The sequence below is a fragment of the Pipra filicauda genome, unplaced genomic scaffold, assembly GCF_003945595.2.
Source record: "Pipra filicauda isolate LSUMZ 115617 unplaced genomic scaffold, ASM394559v2 scaffold165_size2600900_pilon, whole genome shotgun sequence".
In the NCBI taxonomy this organism is placed as follows: domain Eukaryota; kingdom Metazoa; phylum Chordata; class Aves; order Passeriformes; family Pipridae; genus Pipra; species Pipra filicauda.
Window position 1 is genome coordinate 352,384 of NW_024104162.1, and position 21,348 is coordinate 373,731.

The 21,348-nt window shown below is 38.8% G+C and overlaps 1 protein-coding gene across 1 annotated transcript in view; it reads right to left on the minus strand.

Moving 5' to 3' along the window:
• Nucleotides 1-21,348, minus strand: part of ARHGEF3 (Rho guanine nucleotide exchange factor 3) — a 111,297-nt gene that overhangs the window by 80,257 nt on the left and 9,692 nt on the right. Inside the window, exon 2 of the mRNA XM_027728334.2 lies at nt 19,021-19,116. Coding sequence (XP_027584135.1) covers nt 19,021-19,116 — 96 coding nt within the window. The remainder of the gene's footprint in view (nt 1-19,020; nt 19,117-21,348) is intronic.

Here is a 21,348-nt window from a genome sequence, read left to right on the forward strand (position 1 = left end):
ACAATTTATGGCAGTTTATATTAAACTCAAGTAACTTTAAGATCTTCATTTGATCCTCCAGTCTATCTGCACACAGAATCACTGACTACAAGAGGATTTTTTTAGATATGCATATCCAAGCTGTGCATGTTTTGTTTAAAATACTCAGCTGCTACATCCGTTTTCAGATAAAAGCACATTTCACAAATCTACATGAATACTCACTCAGATAAAAAAAGGAAAGCTCAGACCACTTAGAGACAAACTGTGCTAAGTAAAAATCTTTATCAATCTGCAAAAATAAAGGTTGTTACTACAGCTGTGAATAGTTTACAAAGATACTGTTAAATAATAAATAGTACTTACTGTTCAGAACTGTTCTTTGTAATGTCGTCTGCCTAACCTATCAAAATTGTACACTAAGATATAGTTCACAAAAGCACATTTATTTTAATACACTGGGATAGTTGTGATACTAAATTATACACAAGAAAACTACATTACAAGAAAACTAAATTACATATAAGAAAATGTCAAAGTAATTTATCTGGTGAAGCCTGAGACATAAGAGAATTTTAGCTTTGAATACTGATTCTCTTAGATAGTTTAAATTACAGATAATAATAAATTAATGTACCTTTGGTACTGATTTTAAAAGAAGAAAAAAAGCCCATGCTTTGACTTATTTAATAAAAAGCACTGACTCGTCCACTTGAAATCCCAAATATTATTTCTCTTTTATACTAGGCCTGTGCGATTTGGCACTAAAAGGAGATTGTGGGAAATTTCATTTATTTTCCAGAAGCGTAAAACAAATCTAACACAACAGAATTTGGCTCAGAAAGTTCACACAGAGAGCTTACTTGATACACTTTTCTTGCTAAAGGCAAAGTAACTCAAAGACTGTGAGCACGTTTGGTTTGCCAAGGCCCCAGCCTGCAGACAGGAGCTCTTCAAGCTCTCACTGCGAGATAACTGGGGGTGGGGAGGCCACTTGACGACTGAGCACTCAGTATCTTGAGAGAAACTAAAATATCAACCGAGACAAAAACCCAGATGACTGATTTTTAGCTGCTGTGCTGATTTCCTCAGCGTTAACAATCTTTTATTGTCCTACTATCATGAACTGGCATAAACACATTAAGAAAGAAAAACAGCCCCGTGACTGGCTACACACACAAAGGCATTGCTGAGCAGGTACACGTAGCAGGGAGCTGTCCCACACCTACTCTTTTCCCATGCTTTCTTCACAACATGTGTAGTTATACTACTGAACCAATGCAACCTACTGTCAAATATCCCACCACCAATAAAACCCAAAGAAGCTACAAAATGCATTTTTTTTTCATTTCTGTATTTGATTGCTTTCCTGTAAAAATTAAAACTAGTTTTGTGAAAGATGAAAAAAAAAATCATTTATTTCTTCATCTGTTACTGCAGGCTAATGCAATAAATTCCATCAATATACACCACAATAAAAGCATCCCCTCTTGACACAATGAACCCTGGTCACATCTGAAAGAGAAATTCCTGGCTACTGGCCAACAGGAGGACCCAGACTTTTCTGCTGTTTGACAAAGGTACAGCTGCATTAATGCTGGGAAGGATGAGAAGAGACTCCTGTATTATGTTTCTATAACAAAATATCACCATTTCATGAGTATTGTAAAAACTGAGATTATAAAGATTATTCACTGGCTTACTTTGACCATGCAGCCTAAAATTATTACTGTATCATTTCAGTTATATTGGGAAGAAAAAAACAACAATAAGGTTTATTAATTTTTAGTCATTACCTCACCCCCACTTCTGTATCACAGAAACTGAATTCTTTACAGAGAGAACAACTGGTCATTCAAAAGAAATGGCTCATCTCCACCCAACAGTCAGACACAGCCAGATAAGATCCTCTGGACCACGGGAAAAATAAGATCTGATGTAAAGGCTTAAATGCCCCCATCAGCAGGTGAGAAAAAGCAAAACTGGGGCAAAAACCGCACAATACTCAAGGAAAGACAACAAGTCTATTTTGTTTTCAAACAAAAAGCTGGGAAATCCACTTAGCTTAGCAAGACTGGACCCTCACTGGTTAGACAGAAACAAGCACCTTCACCCAGAGAAAGCAGACAAGGCATTTCATAGCTGTTGGTGAAATCCAACCAAACTGCATTTTCAGCTAGCCTGGAGAGAACCTCCTAACCCTCAAAATCCATCCAAGTGCCATTACATCATGTTCTTGATAAAGGAAATGGGTGGCTTCTGAAAACCCTTTTTGTTTGGATTCACCTCATCTGGCTCTTTCTGAAGGTAAACATGAGCTCCTGTGAAGCTGTGGTTCACTAACAGGCATTCAGGGAGATCAGCACTGAATAACGAGGCAATGCTATTTTAAAAAAGTAACACTGACTTAGGGGCAAGTCAATTCAACGCACTATTTTTAAATTCCCATACTGCTAGTTCCTGATGCTTTGTTTGCAACTTCATATTTTTCTGCACTATAGTTTGTATTTCAACTGAAAAGGCCCAAAATGTAGGTTTCTAACAAAGATGTCATACAGGATCATTATACCATCAAGCCTGTAGTCAATTCAGAGGCTTCTCTTTGTTGAAAAATAAAAAACTCCTGCACACCTTTACAGGAGAGCTGTGTGATACCTTCACACCTCACTCTTAAGGACCTGGCACTGAGCCAGTCAGTCAAGGAAATCTGCTTTTATTAAATATGATTGGTTGTAGAGCACTGTAACACTCAGAATGCTGTTCCACTGAGCAAGATTATTCTTGCATGAAGGGTTTTATACTGAGTGACAAGAACCACTCCTGCAATTTCTATGCAGACATTCCAGAATGTCTTATCTTGGGATTGTAACAGGCCTGTCACCACCAGAGCTAATAAACTAAACTTCTCCAAGTGTACACAGTCATTCCCATGACTTAACTTCAGTGTGCTGTGACTACCCCTCCAGAAAAGTCAAATTATACCACAGTTTTGTGTCTACACTAGTTCTGCCCTCTACCACATCTAAAGGATTGGAGGCTGTCATGGCAAATTCCGTTTAGCTATTTTGTCACATCTAGTTCAGTACCTTGGATATAAAAATCTCGCCAAAGGTTAAATTCTACAGCATTCTGGGGCTCTGCCCAGGACACAACAAAGTATTTTATTATACCATAACCACAACATGGACAACAGAAATTCTCCCACATTTTGAGCACTGTCAGTTACATAAAGAACAGAGCATTAAGAAGTGGAAAAAAGTCAGAAATCACAGAATCATTAAGGACCATCGAGTCCAACCTTTGACTGATCACCACCATGTCAACTAAACCACAGCACAAAGTGCCACATCCAGTTGTTTCTTGAACACTTCCAGGAGTGGTGACTCCATCCCCTGGGCAGCCCATTCCAATGTCTGACCACCCTCTCAGTGACAAAACTCTTCCTGATGTCCAAGCTGAACCTCCCCTGCTGCACCTTGAGGCCATTTCCTCTTGTCCTCATCAAGTTATCAATGACAAAACCTTTCATGGGAATCAGTTTTGATATTTATATCAAGCCTGAGGGAAAAAGCTTCAACTTTTTCAACCTTTCCCCATTTGTAGAGTTTTTTACTTAGAAATTTAAAAACAGCAAAATCCCAATTCATGATACTTTATCTCTTTTTCCTTTGGGTGATGTTTTAAAGACAAACACTCATTGAAACCTCGGAGAGAGCACTTCCAGTTCATTAGATTATAAAACCAATAGGTACAATAAACACGACACTCAACAAAATATTTAAGACACTCACAGTTGAGACATCTATGGACAAGCAAACATTTTTAGTAGTTACATACCCAATTTAACCAGTTTTCTTTAATAAGCTGCCAGTATATTTGTTTTTAAAGTTATGTTATGTGCACCAAAATGAACTACAAGAGGTCCTGAATCACAATTTAAAATAGTATGTGATATATACAAACAAGTCATGAAGATCACACAACTTTTTACAAAGACATTTTCACTTGTAAGACTTCTACCTGCTTTACCAGCAGGTTGCACACCACAGGCACCCAAATGAAACAAATAGTGATTTCACCTCCATTTCATCACATTTCCATCTGCACAGTAATTCCTATTAAGTTGAATAAATAACTGAGAGAATTGCCAGACCCCTGGGCTTAGAAAACTATTTTCTCCTCATATTTAACAAAGTGCTCTTCACAATTTTCTTATTCAGCTTTAACACAATTTTTTAGATCTTGAAAAGAATTAGCAGAGTCTTTTTAATACTTATTGCTTTAGTTTCCCCTTTTTTTATGTGGCGCATTGGGTGTTTTCCTTGTAGCCACAGATCTCCTGGGCTCCATAAGCATTTTCTTTTATTCCATGACAGTAAAGCTACCAAATCAAGCCCTAAAATGCTTTCAAGTTTAAAAGTTTATTCATATCATAAACACTGGACTGGTTTCCCCTTTGTTCTGAACAAAAGTGAAATAAATACAAACGAGGCAACTATATGCACAAAGGCCAGTTTACACATACAAGGAGAGCTAGATTTAACAACAAATAGCTTCAACGAATATTGTACCCTCTGATATCAGGATATTTAATACAAACACTGACAAATATATTTCTGCAAAAATCAGAAGAGTTTTTGAAGGCAATTTATAAATAGACACTGAAGTCAACAAACACTGACCTCCACCATGTGACTTTTGTGATCCTGACTTTCGTTGGACAGAGAGGTCAGAAGGTTATCAGGATAGCTTCATCTCCACGAGTTATGTAAACCATTTACCTAATGAATAATGCTGTTAATAAAAACTAAGTTATGATTCCTGAGCAGAAGATTTTGTACAACAAATTTGGCTTTGGAAGTTTCTTTACAACATGAAACGTTTGAAGCTGGTGCCAAATTTTACACCTCATGTTTAAAACACTTCATTGGTCTTGGGGATGATACTTCAGCAATACATTTAAAAGGTGTTTCTATTCTGAAACCAGACACTCCTTTCAACATGTCTGTTTTATGTAGGAGAATGATTTCCTATTAAGTAAGCAAAACCCTCACACTTTCACTGAAGGGATATTTAACCTGAGATGCAAAAGCAAAATGTTTTCAGTTAGTTATTATTCACAGCTGGGTTCCCGTGGGAACATTTTCTGCATCACTGTTGCCATAGTAATTACTATAGAAACCCCTGAATGCAATGGAGTAAAACCTGTTGAAACCATCGTGCCATTAAAGCTCCATTCAAAATATCAACTCAGGACAGAAAATGTTCACTTAGCTCTTCTTCTGCCAGCAACAAGTAATGTTGCTCTTCAATATAAATACACCAACTACAGTAATTTCTGCCCAAAACCATTTTACAAGACCATACATGAAATTTTGTTAAAATAATTCTTTTACAAGTACAGAATCCTATAATTATAAAATAACAGTGATGGCTCTGAAAGAGTGTATATTTTTTGTTTGTCCCAGGTCAAAGCACATTCCTTAAAAAGTGCATTTATTGGTAGGAGAGATCTGGAGCTAGTTTTTTCCAAAATGCATATATATGTATATATAAAAAATAAAGTGTATTTCAATGGATGTACGCACACATACACACACACATGCTTTTTCTTTCCTTCCTAATTACTACAATTCCTGCAAAACCAGGCATTAACACGTGAAGTGAGACCAGTGGATCAGACAGAAAATGTGAGTTTGCTGTAAAACACACCGGTGATGGTTTGAGCCACCAATGGAGGAATTCAGCACTTGGAGAACTACAGAGGTTTTTCCTTTATTTTCACCAGGTTTTTGGGTTTTTTTCTAGACATTCTCCACTATTATGTTTCCTCCAAAACATTTTTTAATGCTATGCCTTTAAATTAGGCACACCTACATCTGTTCTTACTCTCACTGATAGTTAATGTATGTGGGTTTCAAAGAGGTGTATTAATTAGAGACATACACTGCAATATTTCATGATAAAAACTAAAAGCTCCCTAATCACAAAACCAAGACAACAGACCTTTTCAGTCTGAATACAGAAAGCACCAGAACACAAGGACACTATTCCTTGTCACTACAGTAGCTGAAGTAAGAGGGTCAAACCACCAGGCAAGAAACCAAACAGATGTTGATTTGATTAATGATGATGCAAAAGTATTTATGGTTTTCTCTATGGTCATTGATACCAGAACTACTGTTGGGAGCCATCAGTGATAGGAACATAAATTAAATTATTCTACTCCTTTTAAATATGTAAAGTATGTTTCTGCGGTCAAACTGTTGGATTTTTTCCAATCACTTATACTATATCTCTCAATTAATGAAACAGTCTTTTTGCTTACAGGACAGCACTTTTCATTTCCAAATGTATCAAAAACACTGTTCTGTGATTCTATGAACAGCTGATATGAAAAGAGTTCACTTCATCACTCTCCCCACCTCCAACTAAAGTGGGGCCTTTTGCATTAAACACATCAAGGATTTCAGGATGCTGCAAGATTCCCTGACAATGTTATCTAACAGCCCTACAGGCAGATCTCCCAACCTTGACAAACAAACTGAGATAGAATGCATACGCAGCGATAGGAAGTCCCTTGGGAGGAGTGGCACAGCAATGAAGATCAAGTTTGCAAGTCTGATGTTCCAGCACGGGATCTTTGCTCAGGGTAAAGACTGATGACAAAAGCTGCTTTCTCATTCCCAAGAGACCACGGTGGTACCAGAATTAGGTGAAGCAGCACTCACACCCGGCACGGCATGTGACCTCACGATTGCCATCACAACGTAAAGAACGCGGATTTGACTCTGGAGTACACACGGCGACAGCAGAGGCATCACCTCTGCCCGCACACAACTCCGGAGCAGCCCCTGCCGGGGGCAGCGCTGCTGAAGATCGTTTCCTGTGGCTGCAGCCCCTGAGCTCTGCCCACACCCCAGCTCTCCTCACCCTGTGATCCCCCTGTCAGGAGGGCTGTGGGCAGTTCAGAGCAACACTTCTGCTGCTGGGCTCCTGCCCAGAGAAGGTGAATGATTTCACTCCCTGGGAGCCTTCCTCGCCATGCTGGTACTAAGCGGGGCTCTCATCTCAACCCGTACCCAATTATGTTAAAACTGGAGTTTATTTGCTCTGATTTTTTTTTTTTTAATTTTTGAAGAGATTAAACTAGGCAACGAGTTGAAAAGTTACTGGTAAGAGACCGACAGCACAGGCATATGTCATTTCCTGAGGAAACCAGGCTGTCTTCAAACCACACACACACACCTTTCTGCAAAAATTTGTCTGGGTACCTTGAAAACCAAAGCAAACGCCCTTGATGTCCTACTGAGAAAGACACAAGTTGGGCAGAGGGTATTTGGCTGGGGTTTTAAACTCAAAACATCTCATAATTTTTTTTCTTTGAGTAAATTTATGGAATGGGGAAAAAAGTCTGTTCTTTACATTGTCATAATGAATCAACAACCCTACTCAGGGGAAAATTGCAAATTTTTTCCCTCAAGGTTCATAAAATCAAGTGGCTCTTCTTGAGAGAGAAAAATTTTAAATTATTAGCAAGTGAAAAATATTGAATGTTAAACCTTACCCACAAGGAAATAAACATTAATTTCTGATATGTAAACAAAGAGCTTTAAGATGATCACTCAACTGCACTGTGAGAAAAATGCAGCAAAGAAGCATCACAGTATTTTGAAGTTATCTTTAAGTGGGAACCTGATCAAAACACTTACATCTTTGCTTTAGTAAAATATAAACAGTTGCAGTACAGTTGTAATGGAGTTCATTGAAAGCAAAAGCCTTAGCAAACAAAAAATTGCCCTATAGTGCATTTGAGATGTGACTGACTGCTAAAAGGATATTAAGGCATTAAATTACCATAGAAGACATTTATTGTGAGCAAGCTCTGATATAATGAGTGCCTTTCTTTGCACACCAATTACAACACCTATAAACATTAACACATCATAAAAATGGGGTGTTACTACACTTTTACAACAGCTTCACACAAAACCTTTTCTATTCTTACAGAAATCTAAAAACACTTATGAAGTACTGTGTGAAGAATCTGAGATTTTAGATATTTGACTTTCAAATAAATACAGGCACTTGTATAACTGAAATTGTTTTCCTACAAGGAAAACTTCCTACGCAAGTTAGCACTGTAAACAAAAGAAATTAATGTGCTTTGTTAAAATTTCCACTTCGTTAAATCTGTAACAAAGAAAAACAACAGGCATCCATTCTGGTCCCAAATCTTGCTCTGCAGCAGTTGTGTTTACCTGAGCAATTCCTAAGCCTCTTGGTTAGGCTGAGAAAACAGTTTAGCAGTTTCCTCAGGGGAAACACAGCTTCTTGTTTCACCAGACTACTAATTATCGCCATAACAGCGATTTTAGGATAGATTAGATAGTTCCTGGGACTACCAATACTTTGGCAAAAGAGTCACAGATTCCTCACTGGGGGGAAAAAAAAATTATTTTAATCACGGATTAAAACAGCTTGATTTGAAAAGAAGGAAATAATACTCAGGAACTTAACACAAGACCATTTCCTTTAAATAAGGATACCAGAGATCTAGAATCCAAAACAAGTTTTTCTCAGTTCTAGAGCTCTCGGCCAACCTTCCTACCTGCCCTTTGTGACAACTCGGTGTTTCTGTAGGTAGGAGTCAGTTGCTGAAAGGCCTGAGGCAGGAGCATGGTAAGAGAAAAACATGCTCACGTCCTGCCTGTACTGTTTGTGAGAAAACAAAGAGACTCAACAGTCACGAACTGTGTTCCTCAGGGAGACAGGGACAGCTGCTTCAGTGACATGAAGCTGCACATCGGTAGAGGAATGGAAGGAATCACTATTGTGTTTATGACTACAAAGTTACCACATACAGTGTTTGCAAACACAGTGTGCAGAGTAAGGGGACATTGCACAGTCTTCTTGTAAAGAGGCTCTTTGGGAGCTGTAAGAGAAACCTCCTCAGCCTGACAGGAGGAAACTGCAGAGCTCTCATACAGACCTGAAGGACACTGCTGGGCAGAAGTTCCAGTCACACCTGCACGGCACACATACACACTACGAGCAAAACCAGACAGACATAACCCTCAAAGAGGAAATTATTTAGATACTGAAAAACTATCAAGAAACTAAGTATTGCAATATTAAGTCCTACAAAATAAGAGACAAACACCAGCAAGTGGGAGACGCTTGGCTGAGGCTTAAATGGAATTAAAAGCAAATTAAAGCATTTATTACAGCAAAGCCCCTGTGCAGTCACCGGCGGCAAACATCGCCCTCCGCTGGGCAAAGCACAGCCCTGCACTGCCCTCACCTGCCCGCGCTCTGGGATCCCGCTGGGAATTATCCTGTGCTCTCCTATTTACATACAAAACCCTGATGGCAAGCGATAACTGAAGCTCAGTTTCCTCACAGCTCTCCTACTCCAGTAAACGCAGAACGAAAAGATTCTGAAGGAACACATACTCAGCAGCCTATCCAACGTAACACCTATGGGAACCTTCCCTGTAAATTCCCCTCTCCCTGCATCCAATGGTTTTATTTTATTTTACAATGCTGTAAATGGTCATATATATATATACAAATATATTATATATCAATTTAAAACATCCTCCAAATATAACGAAATACAAATCAGAATGAAGAGAACTTTTTATGATTAATTTAAAATCCCTGTTGAAATGAAACGCAAAAGAACCAATTCAGTACCCTGTGACAGAGGATATGACCAGGCAAACGTTGCCTTGTGCCAGCTGAGTTGCAGATTAAATAAGAAACAGAATATTAAGACCATTAAAGGAGCCATAATTCAACCTCTGGATTAAGCATATGATGCACAATGGATTTGAGGTAGCTTTATCTCCTACAAAAATTGACTGGGAATTAACCAGACCATCACAGAAACTTCACCAGATCACTTTCTATGAGTGAAAGGCAAGAGTGGGAAGAGTTTATTATTATTCTGTTATTTCGGTCATAATAAACAAGCAGATTATCAAATAAATTTCAATGCTTAATGATAAAGTAATTTAATCTTCTAAATCCTATTTTTTCTCCCTGATTTCTTTTTCATTAGTATGGAGATTGGTGGATATTTCCCCCTATTTTCTGTTTTGCTATGGAGTGCCCCCATGTCAACACAGCACAGAGGAGAAAGATGAAAGAGTTCCTTGGGCCAGTTGCTAGTTCAGAAAAATGAGAGGATAATCGAGGGGAAGAAAAATAACCCCAAACCTTAAGAAATCTGATGAATGGGACAGAAAAGGTGCTATATATCAGGGTACATACAATAAAAGCATAGCATCACTTTCCCTGTCTGCACTTTAATACAAATCTCTCACTGATTTGTAGTTAACTTACCATGACTCACTCACCGCATTAAGTTGTTAGAGAAAAAACAGATATGAGAGGGAAACATGCCTAAGCATACCCAGCTACAGCTCACCAGATCTTCTAGTTCTGCTGTAGTAATAAATAATAAACTATAGGTTCTGAATGTGAACAAAATTGCAAAGAGACCTCAGTTTTAAAAAACTTGAGTGCAGCTATTTTTTTTTTTTCATCTATCTAGTCACATACAATTTGCATTTTAATCTGTGGAATAGAAACACATTATACAGGTTTCAAAATAGAGCCATATTTATCTTACTGTTCTGTACAGACTGGGGCTGGGGAGACCCAAAGAGAGAAGCTGAGACAGAATTAGTTTTCCTTTGAGTAGCTGGAACAGGGCTGTGTTTTGGATTCAGCACAGGAATGATGCTGATAACACACAGATGTTTTGGTTGTTGCTCAGGAGAGCTCACCCTGAGCCAAGGACTTCTCAGTGTCACGTGCTCTGCTAAGTGAGGAGCTGCACGAGAAACTGGGATGGAAATGGCCAGGGCAGGTGCCCTGAACTGGCCACAGGGATATTCCATAACATAGGATAAAAGTTTGCTGGAGGGGGCTGATCACTGCAGTGTCTGGTGAGCAACTGCACTGTGCATCCCTTGTTTCTCCCTGTCCTTTCCATTACAATTACTATTATCATTATTATTTGTTAGGGGTTAAGCCACAACAACTATGAAGGGTGAAAGGCACTGTTTTTCTTTACTTTGCTTGTTTGTATTTTTCAAATAGAAATGTTTATTTTTTTCTGCAATTATTATAGGTTTTTCATAAGGTAATAGAGAAGGAAAAGAAAATACAGCTGGATGCTGCATATCTGAATGAGAAAATGAGGCTTTATAGCACAAATAAAAACTAAGATTACAAATTTCATCCTTGTTCTAAACTATGCAAACTCATTTATTTGATGTTTGCGAGATTGCACTGAAGGAGACATTTTCATCTGCTATAATATAACTTCAACTTACAAACAATCAAAATATGAGTTAGGGATGCTGGGCCCTCCTTCCATAGTGTATTAGTTATTAACATTGGTGATCCAAGCCTAATGACCAGTGTTATTTATCACTCTGACAGGATGCACTTCTCTCATTCACAGAGGGGGAAAATAGAAATAAATTTTAAAAAATGTTAACATGCCAAAATGTGAGAGCCTGGTTCTTTAAATAAATCTATACAGATTCAGCTTCTCAGTTCCAGTGATTCCTGTTCCAGACAAAAGAGTGACTGTCACAGTCCAAAGTGAAATTTTTTTATAACTTTTCTTTTCTAGATTCACCAATACAGCCCATCCAGAAGAATGGAAGAAGATACTTCTAAAGACAGGTGGACTGAGAGATTTTTATACTTCTTTCCTACATCAAAGTAACTAAAAGTTATAGTTTTTAAACATTATTCATCCTTTAATAAATGTATACGCTCCCTGTGAACATTCCATTTACTAGTACGTCAGAGTATAAAAGCCACATCACCAGTCTGTTCACTAACACACATTTATAAACAAAATACCACTGAGGGCAGCCTAAAGATGGGATTACCTTTTCCTTGGATAAAAATTTCTTGACATCGAATTGGAACCAAGTAGTTATTCTAGCAATATTTGTTGTAACTCCCTCCCTAGGCTAACAGCTGTAACAAAGAGTCATGTAACAATAAAAAAGCAGGTAGAGTACAACAGAGTCACACATAGCAAATGTATCAGTATGTAGCAAATGTTTTGAGAGACCTAACATCAACAGAAATTATTTTAAGTATGACCTAGAGACAATGTAATCACATGTACAAAATGCAGATGACGGCTTTTTCCAGGAAATCTGGTGAGTGATGATCCCTCACCAAAAAGAAGAAATAAACTCTGTGCGAACCCCCACCAAATATTACCTACAAGCAGCAGCCTCAGCCTGGTGAGATGGCTTTAGAAACAACAATCAGTAACTCTCACCTCTGCTTCTACTGCTTTATGTGGGCCCAGGAAAAGGGCAAGGTGGGAAGGGGGAAGGAGAACAGCCTGACACCAGAGAGAGGGACCCCAGCGAGCTGAACCCCAGGAACAGCCTCATGCTCGGACCAACGCTGCCACCTCGTGGGGCTCCGGCCAGCGGGCAACCTGAACGCTCTGCTTCCTCTTTCTCAAGGCAGCCTGCAAGAGTTTTTTGATCCCATGCAGGATGAGGAAATGCAATGCATACTTAGTTTTGTAAGACATGATGATTAAACATATGTTTAAACTTGTACCTGCCTCCGGGGCATATTTTCTTCAGTTACAAAGCCCATTTCATGAGTGCATGAGGCAAGTCAGCAACTGGTGACTGTGCTTTCTTTAACCATTTCAGCACGTTCTCATCTCTGGCAGTTCGTGGGTGTGCTGCAGGACCTGAGATGAGTCACCCTCTCCATGTCCTACATCGCTCTCCTGAATCTTCATCCACTTCCTTTAAGGGACTGGCTCTCGGGCTGCAAGTCCCAGTGCAAGGGATTCCCTCGTAACAATTTTCAGTTCTACTACTCCTTTTATGGGCGTAAGTACATTAATAAACCAGGAAAGTTAGGTAACATATTCTATGTATATATATCTACACATTGTAAATATTTGTGTGCTTTATTAAAACTAGTCAGTCATAATTGTTATGTTACGCTAACTATCCTGAATATTTTTCAGCTTTCCAGGAAAAGTACTTTCTGTCTTTGTAAGATATTACTGGAAAACAACTAATTACAGGCCTCTTGCAAATAAGATTAATTTTACCCAGCTATCTAAAGTGTTAATTTGTAATTTATGGGCCTTCCTTTTTGCACACACTGTAACCCTGTATTCCCCAAACATGTATGTGCCTTTTGTAATCACAAACATCTGCAGTTAAACTGCACTTGACAAGCGCCAGTTTAATTCAGCTCTTCAGGATGACTCATTTCTACTGATTAAACAAGGATACAGAGAAACAGGGAAAGTTGTGCAACTTGTTTCTCTTCTTACAGTAATTCCAGACGCATAATTCTTCCTTCATCAACCAGCAGCTGGCAAAAGCTGCCCCAGAATTATGGTGATTTATGGCATGAAACCTTACTTCCCACACAAGTTAGGAGGCAGCTTGAGCTCTTGTCTGTCCTTGAGCTACAGTATGCAGCAATTTAGCTGCCCTGTTCTGATCCTCATGAAGGAAGAAGGGTTGTGTGATTACACCACAGGCATTAAGAGAAGTATCTTTGTGAGATCTACACACCACCTCACCAGGAAGATGCAGATTTTCAGCTGCTCACCCCTGCTTTCCTATCTTGCTTTTACTCGGAATCACGGGCATGTTGGTTCAAGTATCTCAGCTGACCCTGTTGTTTCTATTTGTTTTTTAGACAGATTAATTAAAAAAAAAAAAAAAAAAGCTTCAAATACAGGTTGGACAACACCCCAAAATAACTACTTTTCCTGTACTAGAGAGTTTCCAAAATTTTCACATAACCCATATATGGGCACCCCAGACACATGCACACTATGACAGTAAGCTTTTGTCTTTCAATGTATGCAATTATGGAGCTTGTTTTACAATTAGTTTTTGTAATATCCAAGTTCGGTATCTAAGCTTGTCTTCCTTCTTGCTGTACCCACTGGAGCTTCAATAGAAAGTCACCAAAAATAAGTGACAAGTTGCCAATTTCTCTTGAGTAAATTTATCAAAAAGCAAGTTATTCTTCTATTAAAGCATAGTGCAAAAAACTTGACTGTGAGTCATACTCCCAATGAAAGAGATAATAACTCTTCCAAAATGGGAGAGACAGCATGTAAAATATTTAATGTTGTTATTTGCACACCACTGCTCTCAGTCAAGATTAGTGCCTTTATAGATGAAAAAAGCACTTCCACCTCAGACTGGAAAGGAAAGCTGAAACAAAAAGCAACTCTCTGTTACAGCATAAGACAAAAACAAACAAAAAAGATTTAAACAAGTTTGTCCTCAAACTCAGCTTAAGCCAAGTCATAAATACAAATTCGGAATTCACTGGAATTCACATATAACAATGCTTGTTTGCTTAAAGATCTATAGACTTATTTATTCATTACATGGAGGTTTTCAGAGAAATTTGGTCTAAAAGTGATGGCAACTTTGTCATAGAAATAGGAGGACTCCACAAGCAACAGGGCAGAGTATTTGGAGACAGAAATGGAAAGCCAAGGCACCACATATTCTGTCATGAGAGACACCCAGGCCCCCAAATTTCAATTGTTAGTTTTAAAAGGATTAAGTTAGGAAGTATTTAATCCTAAGTAACATAATGGAGTGACTAGCAAGATTTCATCCAGCCTAGAGAAAGCATGTTATAAATCCCCACACAGTAACAAAATGTGGAAAATTTCCAATTCTGCTCATTTGTTTTGAAAAACAATGTGCCAGCCAGCTCCTTTCCTAGTAAATGTGGATGAATTGACAGAGTTCCCACTTACTCCCTTATCTTCAGCTCCTTTCTTGCACTTTTCAACATTAAGAAAGTGAGAATCTGCCAAATCAGGAGCTTCTAGAATTTCCAGTCTCTCAAGCCTCGATTTGTTCAGTGCTATTCCACACCAGGTCAGACAGTGAGTGGTCACAACATCCATAATATCAGCTGAATTCCTCAGTGTTCCTGCTCATGGAGAACAGCTGAATTTCATTCCCACATGAACTCTGCAGTGCTACCCTCAGTTATCAGACAATTACAGCAGTCACATTGGTGCTACTGCCAGCATTTTTTTGCTGCTGTAATCTTGATTTTGTGTGTTGGGGAGGGGGGGGGGAAGCAACAGAAGAAAGTGAACCATTGCAAGTTTGAGAATTCAGGGATTTTTTTTTATCTGGTAGGGGCACCAAACTATGCAGATACAAAACACTGATGGACCAGAGTAGCAGACTTGGTAAATGGCTATAACAAGGTAACTGGGAATCTGTCAATTATTTACTCTCCCCTCTGTTTCTAGGGGGCCTTATACAACATCAGAGCTTTTACATGCATCATAAGTGATGTTTAAATGCTTGATAAGGTCTTGCTCAGGGCTTTTCTCTGTGGAGGCTTTTGACTTGATTAAATATTTTACACTGTTACTGCATACTGTTAATAGTATACACTCCTAATCTTGCTCTGGCTAACATCAGACCTTACCAATAGTCACGTTTTCATGAAAATAAACTGAGAACCATCAGAATGTTCCAAGAATCAGACAATGAATAAGCAGTAATAAACACATGATGCAATAAGACAATGCAACCTTGCACTTTATTAGGCTGAGAAAAATAATGTTCATTCAGCTCCAGAACCCCAGAGTACCAAATAAAACCCAATATTTTAGAAATCTTCAAATATATATTACATAAATCTAAATAAAATTTTTACCATTGTATTTACTGCACCCACCAACTAATATCTGAGTCAGAGATAGTAAAGAATTGAGAGGTCAGGCCCATCTTGCATTCATGATACCAGCCAGGCATCACACTGCTACTGAGCTTCTCAATTCAAAAAACCCGACTGAAACACCACTGACTGCAAACATGATGCTCTTTTTGAACAAACAAGATTTTGGGTTGCAAAGTAGAGAAATTAGCAAAAGTGAAAGTGATATTTTTGGGGTTTAAACACATTCATGGAAGTACAAAAGCACACCAAAGTTGGCTTAAATATTTTTACCTCCATGCAATTCAGCACAAGCCCCACCATTTACACGAAGTAATAACCTGTCTCTTTATACCACTGCTATAACATAATACATAGTACTTAAATATAAAAGCATTTCACAAAACCTGTGATATTACTCTCTGCCTGCAGACGAGTTAAATTTCAATATATCCTTAAACCAAACAACTTCTCTTTCAGTAATAAACACTTCAGTGTCAAGACAAGTCAGCCCAAGTTTCTACTGCCCCTGATTAGCACTCCCATGAGCTGTCACACATCACAAGGCAAGACTCTAATTTAAAATTTTAATTTCAAATTTTTCTTACTGATTGAAAATATTTATCAAGCATACATCCAAACATAGAGTGGTGACTATACAACCAGTCAGTGCAAGTACTGTAGTGGTTCTAGAAGTCTTCATTTCCAAGTAAATTGCATTAAACTAACCCTACAGTTGGAAACAATTCTCTGCATCTCAGTGACACATTGAATAACTTGGCCTACCACTGACAGATAAAGGGAGAAACTTGGAGACTGTGTCTGCTCCTGCAGATGAGCATTTGGAATTGTGAATATTTATTTAACCTTAAATCCCAATGTAATTTTACAATGTCTTAAAAGAGGAATCTGTTTTATCTCATAATTAGAACTCCTAAGCATCACAGGATATTAAATAAAAAGATTAATTTAATTCCCGAAAAAGGAATCTAACATCTGACTAATTTAATGAAAAACTACAGGAAGGGAATGATTAAAAATGTTAGCAAGTATGACTGGATGTATGCCAAAGAAATCTGAGATTAGTGTACACAATACAGACTAGAATTGGGGGGGGGGGAATGGAGCAGGACAGACATGACTGAAGGAAATCAAAGATTAGCAAACAAGTAAATTTTGCTATTTTGCACTACTTTCCCTAAGAATAATTACACATTTGTACCAAATCACACCATCCACTCATGATACTCTAACACTTCATAGCATAAACTGTACTGTTGCACTATTGTAGTTAACATTCTGAGAATTGCCATGAAAAAAATGAAATCATATTCATCAAATCACAGAAACATTCAGTTTGGAAAACAATCATTGAGTCCAACCTCTAACATTAGCACTGCCAAGCTACTACTAACCCATGTCCCTCAGTGCCACATCTACATGACTTTTAAGTATCTCCACCAATGGTGATTCCACCACTGCCCTGGACAGACTGTTCCAGTGCTTGACAACCATTTTAGTGAAGAAATTTTCCCTTATATCCAATCTAAACCTCCCCTGGTGCAATTTGAGGTCATTTCCTCTTGTCCTGTCCCTTGTTACCTGGGAGAAGAGACCAACCCCCACCCGGCTACAACCTCTTTTCAAGGAGTTGTAGAGCCATAAGGTCCCCCCTGAGCCTCCTTTTCTCCCCAGCTGCTCCCTATCAGACTTGTGCTCCAGCCCCTTCCCCAGCTCCATTGCCTTCTCTGAACACCCCCAGCACCTCAATGTGTGTCTTGTAGTGAGGGGCCCAAAACTGACCCCAGGATTTGAGGTGTGGCCTCACCAGGAATACAGGGGGTACAGGCCAGGATGCCCTTGGCCTTCTTGGCCCCTGGGCACACGCTGGCTCATGTTCATCCAGCTGTCAAACAGCACCCCCAGGGCCCTTTCTGCTGGGCAGCTTTCCAGCCACTCTGCCCCAAGCCTGGAGCACTGAGTGGGGCTGCTGTGACCTGAGTGCAGGAATCAGCACTTGGCCTTGTTGAACCTCTTACAATTGGCCTCAGCCCATGGATCCAGCCTGTCCAGATCCCTCTGCAAACACTTCTTAGCCCCCAGAAGATCAGTACTCCCACCCAACTTGGTGTCATCTGCAAACTGACTGAGGGTGCCCTCGATCCCCTCACCCAGATCAGTGATAAAAGTATTAAACAGAACTGGTCCCAGCTCAATACCACAAGCAGGATAAAAAACCCAGTAAAAGATATCAAAAGAACAGTTTGTGTCAATTCCCCATCCCTCATTATGTCTGAGAGTCAGGAGGGAAGCCCACAAATCTTCCTCATCCTGCCCCTTCATGCAAAGATTTTGTTGAGGACATTCCATAAATAGTAGTAGAACAGTGGGAGATGTTTAAAAGAAACTATTTTCCAGTACTATGATGCTGTTAATTTAATCCTATATAAAAACAGGAGCAAAAAAAAAAAAAAAATTTATACTATTTCCTGACAAGCATCCAGCAGGAAATACTCATTTGCTACTACTTCTTTAATTATTTAGCTCTTCAAGAGTATTTCTCAGACTACCAAAACAATGTAAGTTAGCTTTTCCCATATGGGTGTCATGCTTCCTGTCATGAGTTTATTTGTTTGTTTTCTATGTGGTAAATAAATAACGTAAAAAACACCAAGTGAACAACAGCAAGTAAAAATCAGCAGGCTCTCAATAAAAGGCTCTCGTTAACCTGGCTGAAACAGTCTCAAAGCTTTCTCAACACCCTGTTTCCTTCATGAAAACACCAAATTAGGTGCTGAAAATCGCATGGTCAGTGGCAATTGTCACAAAAATATTGTCATAAAGTGTAAGCATTTGTCCACATCTGTCACTGAACAGTGTAACTGGTTTTACCTCCAGTAGAGAGCAAGATTTTTTTATATACAAAGTGGGAACTATTGGCTTTTTAATGTCTCCCAGGGCACGAATCTCAGGAGCCTGCACAGCACTGAAGGGTACTGGTCCCAGCATTGCACAGCAACAGCAGGGGGAGATTAAGACATTTGCCATATGTGAAAGATTCCACGAGTACAACTGGTGCACTGCTGAAGTGAACAGCAGTTTTTCCACTGCCCATCCCCCATGACACCCTGTACCACCTCCTCTGCTAAAAACTCAAAACCACAATGAAAAAATACTTCCCTTTTTCCCTCTCTGTTGTTAAATACTGCAGAACTAATGCATCATTATTTTACTTAATTTTCCAACTACATTTCCCAATATTGCTCTCTACTAACCTCTTAGAAAATTAGAAGTAAAGCTTACCAAACTTTTCCTTGTTCCATTCCTCCTCTGGTACATTGGTTTATTACAGCAGGGCTACTCATGGTAAGTGCTGAGCTTTCAGAATTCATTTTTCTTCTACAAAAGAACAACATCAAAAAAACAAGAAAAATGCTATATAAGTGAAGATTGTGGTTACTAATTAACTAGAAAACCAAAACTTTAAGACAATAACTTTTAAGACCAAACACAGTATGTTTTACTCCCTGAAGTAAATGCCCTACATCAATGGGATTAATTGGATGAATACACTGAGAAGGATTTTGGCAGTTTTATGGACTTGCTAGTTATGCCAAACTCAACACTGATTGTCTTTTGTTTACTTTTTTGAATAAATGCCAAGAGAGTTGATGTCAGCAAGCCTGAATCCAGGGCTGTGCATCGTGTCAGTTCTGTTAATTCAGACCAGCAGTCACAGCCAGCACTGCCATGGAAAGATCCACATAACATGGGGGAGAAAATTTCACTTTCTGATATGTAAAGATTTACAGAAGCTTTTCAGCATATTTTAATAACTTAAGATCATACTTTGCTGCTTTGCAGAAAACAACAATTAATTCATGGTTGAAGTCACTCTCACAACAGCACAGAGATATTCCAATGCTGGCCATAGCAATTCCCAAGTTCCAACACTTCCAAAAGGTCTGTATGGTCAAAGATGTTTCCAGTAAACGACTTGCATGGCAAGAACAAATGAAGACTCTACATACAGCAAATTAATTCCACCATGAAACACTATTATTTTTTTGTAACAGGATCCACGATGTTAACATGAAACTTCTTAGCCCTACAGCTTTATTTTCCCCTTTTCATTTAAAAGAGAGGGGGGGGAAATATTTTTAGCCATCAAAGTCATATTATTCAACTTGATTTGACACCTGGTTTCTATTATGATCAGCACAAAGACCTAATTGATTAACAGAAAACAGGTTCAACTGTATATTAATTAATACCTGCTAGAACATAACCAGAAAAGAGGCTGTGCTTGTCAAGATAATAATCTCTTGCTTTTTTTCAAGAAGGTACAAAGAACCATTAAAAAGCTGGTTTAACCTGTGTGAAACCTGGGTCAAAATCAAACTTGACAGATTTCAGGGACAGCATGAAAGGCTGAGCACAAGGCACGTGTCCCATCAGTGGCAGGCAGGCAAGGCCAATCTTCACAAAATAAGTGCTCTGAAGAGAATGCCCATCTTGGTTTCAAAATTCTGTCCATGCAAGAGTAGATAAACATCCCTGGCAAACATGTCTACTGGAGAGAAGTCCCAAAAATCAGCAAACAAAATTTGGTCCTTACATCTTGTTTGTGTGAGCAGAGCATGTGAAACTGCCACTTCAGAAGAAACAGAAGGGATTTACAAGGATAGGTTCTTAATCTTACATTTTTTTAACATCCCTCATAATAGAACAGTTTATTTCTGAGCAAATTTGCTTTTGAAATCCTGTTTTAAAGATCCAAAAAACTATTCTGAATGGGAGAACAACAAAAGCCTCACCTCTGTGAGGGCAGGAACACAGACTCAGCCATCTGACTTCTTTTTGGATCAGTGCCTGACCTCAAATTTACTCCTGATTCTCAATTTGGATCATGTTGAAAAAAAGGGCCAGTAACAAAAAACAACAACAAAAACCAACCAACAACACAAAACAAAAGCCTAAACCAAATAAACAATAAAACCAACCCCCCCCCCCCCAAAGAAATCCACACAAAAGCCTAGTAATTCTAGAAGCAGCAGCAGGTGTTGAAAACTAAATTATTTGCCTCTCTGGTCTATAATAGCACAGGAAGAGGGGAGTTGTTCTTAAATACATTTTGAAGCAACATTGCAAGAGCCCATACTTAAACATCTTCTGCAAAGTTCCCCTTTTGCAGGAAGCAATTTCCTAACATGGGGAAACCCCAGATGCTTCAATGATCACACAAGTTATGGCAACAAGAGTTTTACCTCCTCTTGCAGTCACCTGTACCAGTAAGATCAAAAGTTCAGGGGAAAGGTTAAAAGTCGCCCATTAATTCTCAGAGTTGAAAGCTGAAAGATTCAAATTACAAAATGACAAGGTTACCATTCCAGAAAAAAAAAGGTACAGCTTGCCCTGTTCCCTTGTGAGCCAGTACCACAGCAGTACAACTGTTCAAGGTATTACTTCAAAAAAAACCAAACAAACCTGGTTTTGGCACTCCCCTCCCCACCCTTGGAAACATCTAAGCCAACACTCCATACATATCTCTGCATTGAGACTTCCACACTCAAACTGGAGCAAAAGCAGGGGACAGAAGTGATAAAAGTTACTGTGTTATGAACTTTTTCT